The sequence below is a fragment of the Mytilus californianus genome, unplaced genomic scaffold (genome assembly GCF_021869535.1).
Source record: "Mytilus californianus isolate M0D057914Y unplaced genomic scaffold, xbMytCali1.0.p SCAF_3, whole genome shotgun sequence".
Taxonomy (NCBI): domain Eukaryota; kingdom Metazoa; phylum Mollusca; class Bivalvia; order Mytilida; family Mytilidae; genus Mytilus; species Mytilus californianus.
The window spans coordinates 61160389-61174329 of NW_026262679.1; the positions used below are offsets into that span (position 1 = coordinate 61160389).

The 13941-nt window shown below is 30.3% G+C and overlaps 1 protein-coding gene across 1 annotated transcript in view; it reads left to right on the top strand.

Annotated features, from left to right (window-relative positions):
- Positions 1-249: 249 nt before the first annotated feature.
- LOC127733546 (uncharacterized) overlaps positions 250-13941 on the top strand; it is a 30456-nt gene continuing 16764 nt past the window's right edge. Inside the window, exons 1-8 of the mRNA XM_052242893.1 lie at positions 250-336; positions 3082-3271; positions 3817-3905; positions 4442-4548; positions 6611-6810; positions 7740-7911; positions 8692-8817; positions 9467-9614. Of these exons, the coding sequence (XP_052098853.1) occupies positions 324-336; positions 3082-3271; positions 3817-3905; positions 4442-4548; positions 6611-6810; positions 7740-7911; positions 8692-8817; positions 9467-9614 (1045 nt within the window). The 5' untranslated portion in view covers positions 250-323. The remainder of the gene's footprint in view (positions 337-3081; positions 3272-3816; positions 3906-4441; positions 4549-6610; positions 6811-7739; positions 7912-8691; positions 8818-9466; positions 9615-13941) is intronic.

Sequence of the window (13941 nt, forward strand, 5' to 3'; positions counted from 1 at the left end):
CTAATAACCGCAAAGAATGTACAACGGTCTGTTAATCTCACAAGATCTTATTTCTATCAATGAGAATGTCGGCTATCAATGTATTATACGCTAAGAATGTGTCACAGCAAGAAAGTAAAATAAAACAACCTTACAAGACGTCATAATTATTTGGACTATCTCTGCTGATACAGTATCACGATGGTGCTCCTCTAAAATGAGGTTTATACTGAACATTCAAAAATACAGTACAGATCGTTATACGTCCCTTACCTGGACGTTCCCTGATTTTCCATGCCCGCCAGTTTCAAAAAAGATTTCTCACACAATCACGAGCTGTGCTAATGGAGAATTTTGGTAACAATTAAAGAATTGACAGTTTAAATAACTCTATGTTGACATGTTATAGTTGAAGGCATTAAGGTTGCCTATGATTGCTTACATTTCATTTTGTGGATAACGGGTAGTTGTCATATAACATTATCAGGTTATAACTGTATAACCATTAACTTTAAACTTGGCAATCATACCACACATCCTTCGTTGTCCTTATTTATAATGAGTCCAAACTAACAAAAAAAATTGAAAGTAAAGCACTATTTTTTATGAATAAACATATTAAAACTTTTATACAGACACCATAGGTATATAAAAGAGGGATGAAAGATACCAGAGGGACAGTCAAACTCATAGATCGAAAACAAACTGACAACGCCATGGCCAAAAATAATAAGACAAACAGACAAATAATAGTACAGATGACACAACATAGAAAACTAAAGACCTAGCAACACGAACCCCACCAAAAACTGGGGGTGATCTCAGGTGCTCCGGAAGGGTAAGCAGATCCTGCTCCACATGTGGCACCCGTCGTGTTGCTTATGTTATTACAAATCTGGTAAATAGTCTAATTCGGTAAGTCACATTCGTGAAAAGGGAAGGGTATTGTAGTTACGACATTAGGAACATATCTGATATCATCTGTGAAACAGTTATTCCATAATATATGGAATTCTTTACCTGGCACCTCATATAAAATGATTATGTATGATACAGAAGCTGGACTAACTGGTTGGTGACTTCATAAAATCTCACATATCTGAAAATTTGTTCAGTGACAGAAAGTTCTGTGATTTATTTGTTTTACCTACATGTACCTGGATTACTGCAGCAAACTTCTTTAGCCGCCTTTTAATCAAACTTTATAATTATTATACAATTATTGACTTTTGTTGAGGTTGATAACGATACAATGATTTATCAACCCAAGAGATTTGACATTCACCCTCAGCCTCGGTGAATGTCATATCTCTGGTTGTATCGTTGTATCAAACGAAATCAAAAGTCTAACAATTGTTTTATTATATGACTTTTTATCCTTCTCCAATTTTCAAGTATTTGCTCAAGATGCTTTTAAAACTGCTCCCTGTTTTTATACTCTATATATCATCTGCCTTTGCAGTAGCTAATTTTCATAAGTTAATATATTCAATAAAATTTACTAATAAAAAAATACATTGAAAACACAAAGAACAGAAAAAAATACACCTAAATGAAGAAAAAATCAGGAATTTGCATGACGCCATAAATCAACGTCATCGACGTTGCCTTGGAATATCTCTATTAAGGTACACGGATGCTGTTCCAAATCTTATATTAACCCCTTATGATTTTTTCCACGGTGAATATAATGTTTAATCAAAGAGGATTTCCTATGCAGCTTTTAGCCAATAAGAAAACAGAAAATTTATAGTCATATACATTTAATAATATATACTATTACACTACGAGCTGTGCGCTTAGAAAGGATAACTTATATTCCTATTCTAGTTAACAACAGTATTTACATGATTTAAATTGTATCAATTAAGAGATTCTAATTAAAAATTTAAAATAACTAATATTTATCATCTATGTTGGATTAAAATTCATTTCATTCCAGTTTTCCTCTTTAATACGATTTTTAAAGACGTGAACAAATTTTACACTAGCTAGCAGATTCTGTTGACAGACTATTCCATTCATTAATGATCCTATGTGGAAAAAGTATGACGACATTGAGTTGAATTACACCTCTTCTTATTCAATTTCCAAGGATGACCTCTAGTAGAATTTCTAGACAACTCAAATAAATTTTGCCATTTGATATCTTCTATCTAGTCTAAAGCTTTATACACTTGTACATTTAACACATCATAACAATCTGTATTCAAGTGTTGGTAGGCCTAAGGTTTTCAATCTTTCTACATAACTTAAATTTCTTATACTTGGTACCAGTTTGGTAGCATGGTGCTGTATCTGTTCAATTTTCCTCATATCCTTCTTTAAATATGGGGACCACACTTTGTGGAATATTCCAACAACGGACATATTCTTGATTTAAATAAAGTAATAAACATATCTTTTTCCAAATAGGTGAAAGAAATGTGTATACAGATTAATGCTCTGACAGACTCTGAGCTTTATTCACACAGTTTTGTCTGGATCTGTTTAATATTTTTTAAAATAGACAGACTAAGCAACAGCATCTACCATCTTGCTTTATTCATGGGGCCAAACTTGACAGCTGTAATAAAAAAAAAACACATTTCCATTAAATTTGATACAGTGATACAATGTATCTACATAAGTAACGAAAAGCTCAAGGACATCGCTTTTATTTAATTAAAGATCTAGTCAAAGTTTAATTTGATGCTTGGTTGCACAATGCATCATCTTGGTTTAGCACTTTTTATCTCCAAGTGTATCTGGAAGTTCAATCAGGTAATCCTGTGTAGAAAAATCCATTTCAACAATCTTTTGCACTTTTGTCATTTGTTAGTTTAACAAACATCAAAGGATAGAAACATTTTGACATTTTGCAAATAGCCAAGTTAACTTTGAACAAACAAATGATAAAATCTGAGTTTTCCAAATAAACACTATCTAACAAGTTTTAAAGTGGTAAAATTTAAACAGTGCGTTTTTTTACACATTGTATTTATTTTGGTCTGCCAATAAATTCAAGCCAGCGGCAGATTTTTGGCTTAAACTGCTTTTTTCTGATAACTGGAAAGTTAGTATTTCTTTGCCTAATTTTTTTTCTTTAAATATCTATTTTAGAGACAGAAATAACAGAAAATTGTTTGATAGGAATACAGCTTATAAGTGGTGGTAGGACTGAAACTCAGACATGTCTTGGTGTTGTCATGGTAGCAAAGAATGAAGATTTATCCCTGCACAACTTGAGAACTCTGATGTATTGTCAAGTTGCAGCTCTACCAGAAACTTTCATATTCTGTACAAAGCAGGGGTATTTGTATTTTATGACTAAATGTCAGATTATATCCTTATCATTTTTATTTTTTTAAGGGGGATAAATGAGAGTTTAAGTTAATGGCACCTTCTAATACTTAACAATAATGACCTCTCAGTTATAAATTAAGGAGTGTAATAAGTAAACCACTTGTTTAACTGTACATACATATACATGTACGACAAGTTACTGACATAGAAACATACATGTACATGCAGAAGAGGATACTTTAAATTCAGAAACTATTGCCATGTTTTTATTATTTAAAAGAATGCGATGGAATTGATATTTCATTTATGAGAACTCACATTTTCAATTCTTCAATTTTAAAAACAACATTAGAAAAGTGTAGTTATCTATTTTAATCAGTCTATTTGCTTAATTTGCCTGTGCTAAAAACTAGACAGATGCAAAGAAAATATCATGTGATACGACCTATAGAAAATGTCATATGATATGACTTTTTTCTACCTCCATAGTAAAGCAGGAACTATCTGGGAACTTTCCTATCTGTCATTTATCTGAAACTATTTTTATTTCAGTTGGAATATTAACCAGAACTTGGAGAACTCAGTTTTTGTAAAACAAATTGTATCAGAGGAGTGCTCATTATTTATACAGAGATATTTCGGTAAGATGTTTTTCATTTGTTAGCTGGGAGTACTGTTTGTTCAACTTATGTAGCTGTAATTAAAAAGGGATATGTGCATGTCAGAATATATATGAGGATATAGAATTACATTTAATGACATCTTGGTGTAAATATAGTCTGAATATATTTTGCATTCTAAATATACATAATACATGTATCTATTGCATTTTTCCAAAAGTCAATATCATGCCATTTTCCAGTTGATTTATTTTCTTAAAAGGGGGTCTTTTATATTCTCACCTACTGATGAAGTGGGTTTTTTTCACTCAGGAAACTGTCCAAAAAAATATGATCTTGTAAAATGACTAAACTATATATTTGTTAACACATTGACGATTTCAAAATTGTAAACATTGACATTAATTGATATTAATCCACAAAAAATACAATGATTTCACAACTACCATATAATTATAACCTTTATCTTTGAATCTATTCAGCCAAAAAGAAAGATTTGAAGGACAATATGCTTGTTTGCTTTATAGATGATAGTTTATTGATTGTCATGATTGTAGAGACACCATGTATTGGAATTAGACAGAGGTCTGGAGAAAATCTTGGTATGGTGTTTGTTGATCTCCATTGTGTTTTGTCAGATGTACGACAATCTATTCAATCACAGGTAACATTCAGTAAGATATTCTAATGAAAATGCAAGGTCTTTGTGTTGCAAACCTTGGAATTTCATGTAAAATATTTTACAAAGTTTACTAGTTTAATCATTTGAAAATTTAATAGCAGGAAACGGCTTATGATTTATTGAAAAATACTGTACAATGTGTATTGCAATATTTGAGATGGTGTAATACCACCATTGTTTTTCCACTATTAGTATTTGTTAAATTTGCACTTTTCAAAAAATTGTGCAGAAATTATCTTTGTTTCAAATATAAAAATACTTGGAAGGAGTAAAGTTTTATCCTGTTCAGTACTACAGACAAAATTTCACGTAACATTTCATTGCATATAAGATAATAACCATCACTGGAAGTTAACCAATCAAATTTTCACCCGTTTTTTTTCCTGTGTACAAGCTTTAGTAACCATGTAACCTCAAGTTTCCAAAATATTCTATAGAAACACCAAATAAAAAAAGGATGGTGCTTTGAAACACCCAAGATATATGTTTATGACTCAGTATTTTTTTACTGCAATGAAATGTAGGATTGATTTCCTACATCTGTCAAATTCAAAGGAATATTTTTTTTCAACCCTTTTTCGTATGCAACCGGATGTGGCGTACTATGATTTGGTGGTATTACACCAGAACACAGAACTAATTGCAGCATCACAAATATATTTCTGAATATTTTTTTGTTTTACTAGTTATCATGCATAGAGTGTATGATGTACTATATCTGGTATTTTTTTGCAGTATATATATTGGTCATCAATTTTATACATTTATACTATATACTCAACTTTTAATCCAATTTGTAACAGGAAAATTGTTTTATACACACTTTGAACATGATCAGTATGGGGGGAGTTTTCCTTATGGATAGGTTTAGATTCACACAATTTGAGCAAAAAACCTTCCCTTTTGTCGCCAGTTTGGAGGTTTTAGTGCTTAATTTCCATCATTTATCAGCTATATTCAACTTTTTAAACTAACTGCTAGACTTTAGAAAAAGTTTTTTTCTGAACAGTTTTTATTTCTTTCATCCTTTTGTAGTTCACCAAAACAATCTAGTAAGGATATCTTATTAGGCTTTAATATGTGTATGGCATGTTTCAACTCAGCTAGTCAAAAAAGAAAATCAACCATTTATTCCTCTTAAATGGCGACCACAGGAAATATCTCAAACTCAGATTACTTCATTCGAAACCCATCTATAGGCGGATCACAATCGTTAAGAACACTACAGTTTACATTGTCATATTCACATGTAATAATTTTTTTAAATAAATATACAAACAGTTAATTTTATATAATTTTAAGAATTATTCAAAGAATTTCTTCTTATCATGCTAAATAATGTATTTTAATAGAATAATAAATGCACAAAAACATTCAATTAGTTGGGTCTATGTATAAAAAATGTTTGTGCTATTGAAAGAGTGCAGTTTAGTTTACAAATTGAATACAAATTGTTTATTAGTCCTGAAATTTCAAATCTATATGCCTTTCCAAAAATGAACAAAATAAGGGTCAAGAGTACAAGTACAAGATTTGCTATCTATATATGCGGCAAAGTTGAGATAATATTCAACTTTAAATCAGATAATTATAAGAATTACCTACGATGTAACAAAATATTTAGGAATATAAAAATATATAGGTAATAATGAAAGTTGCAAAAATAGTGTGCATGTGAGAACTTACTAGATCCTTCAAATCAAGTTTGTCTAGGTGACAAACATATCTCTTACTATTTGAAAGTCATTTCAGTTGAAACATATCAATTATTTTAAAAAGTGCAAAATTCATTAAATTTTGTAATACTTCAGTTTTTGTTACAAATAATTAGATATAAGAAGATGTGGTATGAGTGCCAATGAGACAACTCTCCATCCAAGTCACAATTTATAAAAGACCATATTACAGCTTTTCTTTTTATGCAAATTCAAGAACATTGAAGAAAGGAAGGTACCTTTTTCAAATTATGAAAAAGGAAAACTAACATAACGGAAGAAAAGTTTATAGATGATCCTTAATATGACAATTTTCTATTTATTTATAGATGACAGGAAGTAAGCTCTCAAGACAAAACTACTGGTTCCTGAAACACAATGCCTGGCCAATTAGCTGTAAGCAAGAGAGTCAGTTGAAAGTCATTGACATAATTGAAGATTCCTGTCTCATTGTTGATGTTCAGACATTCCTTACACCAAGCAGTTCCCCACTGACTCCTAGTCCCCAACCAAGGAAGAAAATTAAAGGGTAAACACAGCAGTTTATTGACAAAAAACTATCTATAATAATTGTTACTAATTTACTTTTTGTAAAATTAAAAAAAAAAGGTTCTTGTTGAGAAATATTTCCAAACAAATTTCTTGTTTATAAACAGTTTTATCCCCCCACCGTAGCGGAGTGGGCATTAAATTTTACCCTTGTCCGTCAGTTCATTTGTACTTCTGTACGTACTTCCCAAATTGGTTTCTGTACTCTAACTTTGGTTTGCCTCAACCAAATGTTATGAAACTTATACACAATGCTTATTACCACAAAACACAGATCAAGTTTGAATTTGGGTGGTGTCACTTTTACTGATCTAGAGTTATGCCCCTTTACAAATGAAAAAAAATTGCTGAATTTTTTGTTTCTGTTTTCTAACTTTAGTTTGCCTCAACCAAATGTTATGAAACTCATACGTGTGCTTATTACCACAAAACTCTGATCAAGTACAAATTTGGGTAGCTTCACTTTTACCATTCTTGAGTTATGTCCCTTTATAACATTATATGCAAGCGGGGGCATCATCTGTGTCCCATGGACACATTCCCCATTTATTTTTATAGTAATTGTAGGTAAACCTCTGATGTGCCTATGATAATCTGCATGATTAACACATGCAAATATGTCATATCATTGCTGATTTTAGTTGTGCTGAGTCTGTTTTTTTTTTTTTTTTTTTCCTTTTAAGCAACTTGATTTTTCTGTACTGTGACAGATATTTTTACCCATGTCTTTCGTGTAACTGTGAGTACTCAATGATTATTTCAGAATATTGCTCAGATGACAGTGATTTCAGATATCAAGGCTTTTAAGAGTTATATACTTTTTTGTGAAGAAAATGAACAAATGATATGTTTATGTACGCGTTATATGACATGTGAAGAAACCATTGACATAATCTTTATTTTTTGCAGCACTCGACATTTATCATTTCGTACCAGTAAGGACCTGGATAGAAATCAGATTGCTGATTCGTGTGTAACTGATGAGAAACAAATTTTGATAAGTTATGTACGTGCAGATGCAGCACATCATGCTCTAACCCTTAAACAAGAGTTATCTTCTCTTGGTTTTAGTGTCTATCTTGTAAGTATGGCTGCTGACAAACAAAAATATACATAAGCTCTGTTTACAATTGAATGTGAATCTTATTGTTTAACAAGTTGAGAGTTATCATCATTTGTTTGCAATATGAATTTTGAATGCAGGAGCCCTATAGTTTTCACTTTGTCAGTCTGTTTATCTGTCCATCAACAATTTTTGTAAACACAAAAATTCCAAAATGAAATTTTGTATAGTCGTTTTGCAATTATTATAGATATGAACATTTTTTTTGGTGAAAATTGAAATAGAGTTTAAGGAAAAAATTAGTTTTTGTTAAAAAAGCACATATTTTTGAGAACACCCTTTTTGTAAAGGCATAATCTCCAAAAGTATTAAAAGAAGTAGAGCACAATTTTGTACTTCTTGTGAATCATATGTAGATGGTCAAATCATTTTGTTTTTGTGAAAATTGAAGAGAAATGGAGAACTTTGCAGTAAAAACCTCAAATTTTGAGAAACTTCTAATGTTGTGCTTGGATTTCAACAGAAATTGATATATATATATGTGTATATGAATAATATGCTATTCCAAATGATACTGTGTGTTTATAAGTATATGTTCCCACAATTTTTAGAAAGATTAATACTTAGAAATTGATGGAAAAGATGTTTTGCTTGTAACAGGAAATCCAAGAAAATTGATCAGCCAGAAATGTATGGCTTTGTTTGCATCAGTATTAATTGTTTGTTTTTGTGCCTCACAAAAATTTCCAAGCAGATCCCTAACTGACATGTCAGTTAATAAATTATGTTATTTACCAGGATGTACATGAAATCACATCAGGTGTGGATTGGCAGGATTCTCTCAACGATGCTGTGAGTAATTGTCAGGTGTTTGTGCCATTAGTCACACCAAAGTATGGAGAAACTTTATGGACAAATAGAGAGGTTAGTTTAAAAAACTTTTTTTCCTAATGTCAGGGAGTAGTAAATCACCAAATAGGATAGTATATATGTGAATGAGGATTAAAGCTACCATACATGGTGCATATATTATTTTTAATAATTGTAAAATGGTACTACCCAGTTACTACACATGCATATAGTTAATCATGGATATTTAATTTATATTAAACTTCCTACCTTTATATACACTTTTCCTCATCTCATATATCTCTAAAATTAAAGAGTATCCTTAAGTTTATTTTGTCTAAAGATATAAGTTTCTGTAAAAGCCAACTACATCTTCTAGATATCCCCAATATATATATGTAAAATAACACTTTCTCACTTGGTCTTAAAGAAAAAAATCTGTTTCTTAATGATGTAAGAGTGTAGGACATATTTTTTTCAAATCAACATGTTAACCTGGCTTTCATTAACTGTAAGCATTCTTTAATACGTTATGAAGATGGCAATCACGGAATTTTAATATTAAAAGAATGAGAAGTTTGAAAATGTTCAGCATTATTTTTTACAATATGAAAAAACAACTTGAAACTAAGAAATTGGACATCATACATTTTTAATAGTTTGAAAAAATATTAAAGTTGTCTTTTCTTGCCCTAACACATTTATGCATACTTTCCATCTGTAGATAAAGTTAGCAGATGTTTTAGGAAAGTACATCATTCCAGTCAGTTTTCTGTCAGACTGGCCACCACCATGCCTTGCAATACAATTTTCTACAACACAATATATCAGCTGGACTACTAATAATACAGGTACTGTTATATTTTTGTGTTGTAATATTTTGGTGTTGTTTACCAGAAAAAAAAGTAATATTTAAATTATAGCTCTTTTGAATACTTCCTTTTCATTTTCTCATATGGAATTCACTGATAACTTCGTTATAGGTGATTACTGTAGATTCATTATTATTCGTTGGCTACCAATATTCTTGGATTTCGTGGGTAGAGGTGAACAATGTATTTAAGTGTTCAACGTAGGTCAAAGTACGATTTTTTTTTTACTGTGACTTGACTATGGGTGTTACTGTTTACCTGTACCTATTGCTCAACCAGATTGTAATATTGACAATACAATTGGGACATTTAAACTGACCAGTTGGTTTTGTTAGATTTAAATCTACCTTGATGCTACCTGTAAAGATTTTTATTCACCTAAACAAAACTTTCAGCAAGCTTTTTTCCTGAAGTTTTTCTTAACCTAGGATTATTCTTTAAAACAAATTGAAAGGGAAGAAAATATTTTTGATCACTCATGTATTTTAATTTAGAGTCTACCTGGATGCTGTCCTATCACTTCACCTGTTTAATTGTTACTGTTGTAGTATAAATGAGATAGGTTTTTCAAAACTTATAAATATGGCATCAACAGGTTGGGAACAAACCCTCTATATGGTGTTTATACCTCTATAGAGGGATAATCCTTCTATAGAGGGATAAAATTATCCCTCTATAGAGGGGTATATTTGTTAAGACTGGATTTAAAGCAAAATAGGGCAGAATGGTATTTTCTAGTTATATTGGCTATAATCTATAGCATTATATGCATCAATTATTGCAATTTACTAAAAATTGGGATGCCCAGTTTTCTGCTAATGTGACAGAACTTGCAATCTATTGTATATCTATCTGAACACCTGATCAACAACAAAAGGGACAGTTGACCTTTAAATTTTATGTTAAATCTAACAATAGAAATTCTGATCAGTGAGTCATAACAGTGGAATTTACCTGATCATCACAGCTTTCAATTATGGTGAACAATAGATTGTATATTCAGTCAGTTTAGCAGTAAACTGGGCATGTGCATATTAAATTAAGCACATCAGTTGATGCATCAAATGTTGCAGGTTACTGCCATAATAAGTAGAAAATGCCATTCTGCCCTATTTTGCTTTAAATCCTGTCTAAACAAAAATACCCCTCTATAGAAGGATAATCCCTCTATACATGTATAAACACCATATAGAGGGTTTGTTCCAAACCTGATCAAGGCTTCAATGTTTATCTTTGTTGAATAACATAATATGCATTCAGTCTAAATTAGTTTATATGGTATGAATAATGCTAGAATATGACCACTTATATATGATAACTAGACGCAAACTTATTTCATGTTCTTGTATTTACTAAAAACTGCGGATTTAATAAAAAACTCCTTTTATCATGTTTTTTTATTAGAGAATCCAAAAACAGGTAAAGAAATAAACATTGTTATTAGTCTTTTTGTTATTGAAATGGTTGTTTTCAATGAAATAATTGGTCATACAAATGCCAAAAAAACACAACATTTAGAAGGAAAAACAGATTTTTATTTTACTGTCATTTAAAATTTTAGGAGTAAGCAAGCCAGATCAAGACTATATGTTTTTTTGCAGGGAATTTAATTGCATGTCGTATAATTCACTACATTTCCTCTTAATGTTTTCATAGTCAAATACTATGAGTGCTTGGATTTCTTGTATATTGTTGAAAAAAAACCTTTTTAATATCTCTTTGGATTTTTCTAATGGGAAATAACTCAAAATAATTTGTTTTTGCTTCTCTGGAAATCTGAACTACTTGACTTATTTCCAGGATTAATAAACACCAGAACAACTGTGTGCATTCCTTCATTTAGACATTTGGTTTTACACTTATTGACATGTTCCTTGTACAAATTGTTTATGCATATTCATATTGAAATATCAAAATCATATTTGAATGAACTATTTTATTTACTCTAATATTGACACTGATATTTTACATCTCATCCAGTATTCCATTTTCTTTATCTGAAATAATTTATAACATTTTCCTAATTTTATGAAAGTTTTCGAATATTTGTTTACGTTTTTCACTATATAACTAGATTTTCTCTCTATATCCATATTCTGTTTAATTTCCCATGATATATATAACACCAAAAACAGGTACAGAATTTTGCAATATTTGATTATTTCCATTATCATATTTAAAATGATTATCCTCACTTTACAAATATTTTGGATAAGTTTATTCATATATTTTGCACTATATCACTTGATTTTACTATATCCACAGTATTGAGTTTTTATTTCATTTACCAAAGTATATGTTCCAATTAAACAATATTAGATCCAGAACTTTATAATGATTATTTCCAATTTCACATTCACATTATCCAAACGTTAGGAATATTTTGGAATATTTTACTTTTTCTTTTCACTTTATCACTACATTAGACTATATCCACTATAAGAATTTAACATTTTGTTTCATTTCCATGATATTTTCCCATTTAAACAGGTGAATCACTCTTATAATATATCCCAAAATTTATAATGAATGTTTTCAAAATTGCATTTAAAGCCACAGACACAAGTCATGTTGAAATTATTTCTCCTTCTTGCATTCAAGTTTTGATTTTTTATAACCTTTTAGATAACTAAATCCATACTATGCAAATTGAATTTCCTTGAGTGAACACAGTATTTTTTGCACAAAAGTCCTCTTATAATAGATTACAAAGAAAAACACTGCAAGGTATACTCCAATATTATTATGAATTTTACATGTACATCATCATGTTAAAGCCACACAACACATTTTGAATGAATTAATTCCCTCTTGATACCTTCATGACAATCCATTCTTGGAAAAAACAAGTCACATTTTATGAAGCAAAATTACTATAAAAAGGCATCTGAGAAGTGAATTCAAATAAAATGAATCCAATATGTTATGCACATTGATTCCAATAGATTTCAAATATTTCAAATATCATAATCCAAAATGAAAATCTTGAAGGGACATTATAAAGAAATGCACAACATATCCATCTGAAAATTGAAACTGAAAACACCTGAATAGCTACTTCTTGTTTCACTGACAACTGGACAATACCATGTATAAGGGTTAAAAATTTAAAGATTCATATATTATGTAAAAACAGTTTTCATTTTCATACATATTAATATGCAGTTAATAAAATATTTTACTGATTAAGATTTTTTGGTAAATTTTAGAAATATTATCAATACTGGGGATTTAAAACAATGAAAACCAAACATATTTCTACCCTTTCAATTTTTTGATAGAATAATCCTAGGTCAAGAAAAACTTAATGCATGCTGAAGTTTATAACTTGTAAATGCTGTGTTTTTAATATATTTGGTCAGCACATGATGTCCCACAACCATTTGAATTCTCTAAAATCTATAGAAAGATGGATATTTTTATTTACAGCTGGTCAAATATTATTTGATAAGTGCTTTATCATATTTTTTGAATGTCTCAATAAAGGCTTTTAAAAAATTAGATATGAGTGGAAGCTCTATAACACAATATATGTTGGTTTTATGTCGTAGTTCATATCTTAAGTTAGTTTTGCTGTTACCATTAGATCATGTAATTGACTGATTTATTTTACTGTAACCACTTCTTTATTATACCCCCACTTTATACCCCGCTTTAAAAAATTGGGGGCATACTGTTTTACCTCTGTCCGTCCGTCCGTCAGTCTGTCCATCCATCCCATGAATATTTTTCGTCGCATCTTTCTCAGGAACTACATAAGGATTTCTGAAATTTGGTTTCAGGGTTTATATAAGTCAGCTAAACCGTGTGATGTGTTTTCAGATTCATCACTCAACAACTTCCTGTTTGCCGAACACTTACATCATTTTACACATGACATCCAAGTAGATGAACATTTTCGTTACATTTATCTCAGGAACTACATTACAAGGATTTCTGAAATTTGGTTTCAGGGTTTATATGAGTCAGCTATACCGTGTGATGCGTTTTCAGATTCATCATTTAACAACTTCCTGTTTATCGAACACTTACATCATTTTACACATGAAATTTATATATGAAGTCAAAGTTATGGTATTTATCAATTAAATCCATCCTAAATTAAAAGGTCTCCCACATGCAAATGTTATCCCTCTAGATCCTGAGTCATTTGTAATTCATTTATATCTATGCATGTTTATACCTAAAACATTGTGGTTTAAATATTCCAAATGCATATTTGGGAGGGGGTATCATCAGTGAGCAGTAGCTCACAGTTTCACTTGTTTGATATGTTTCTTCATAACAGACAAATCCACTATTTGTAGTTTCTGTTTTTTTCTGATAA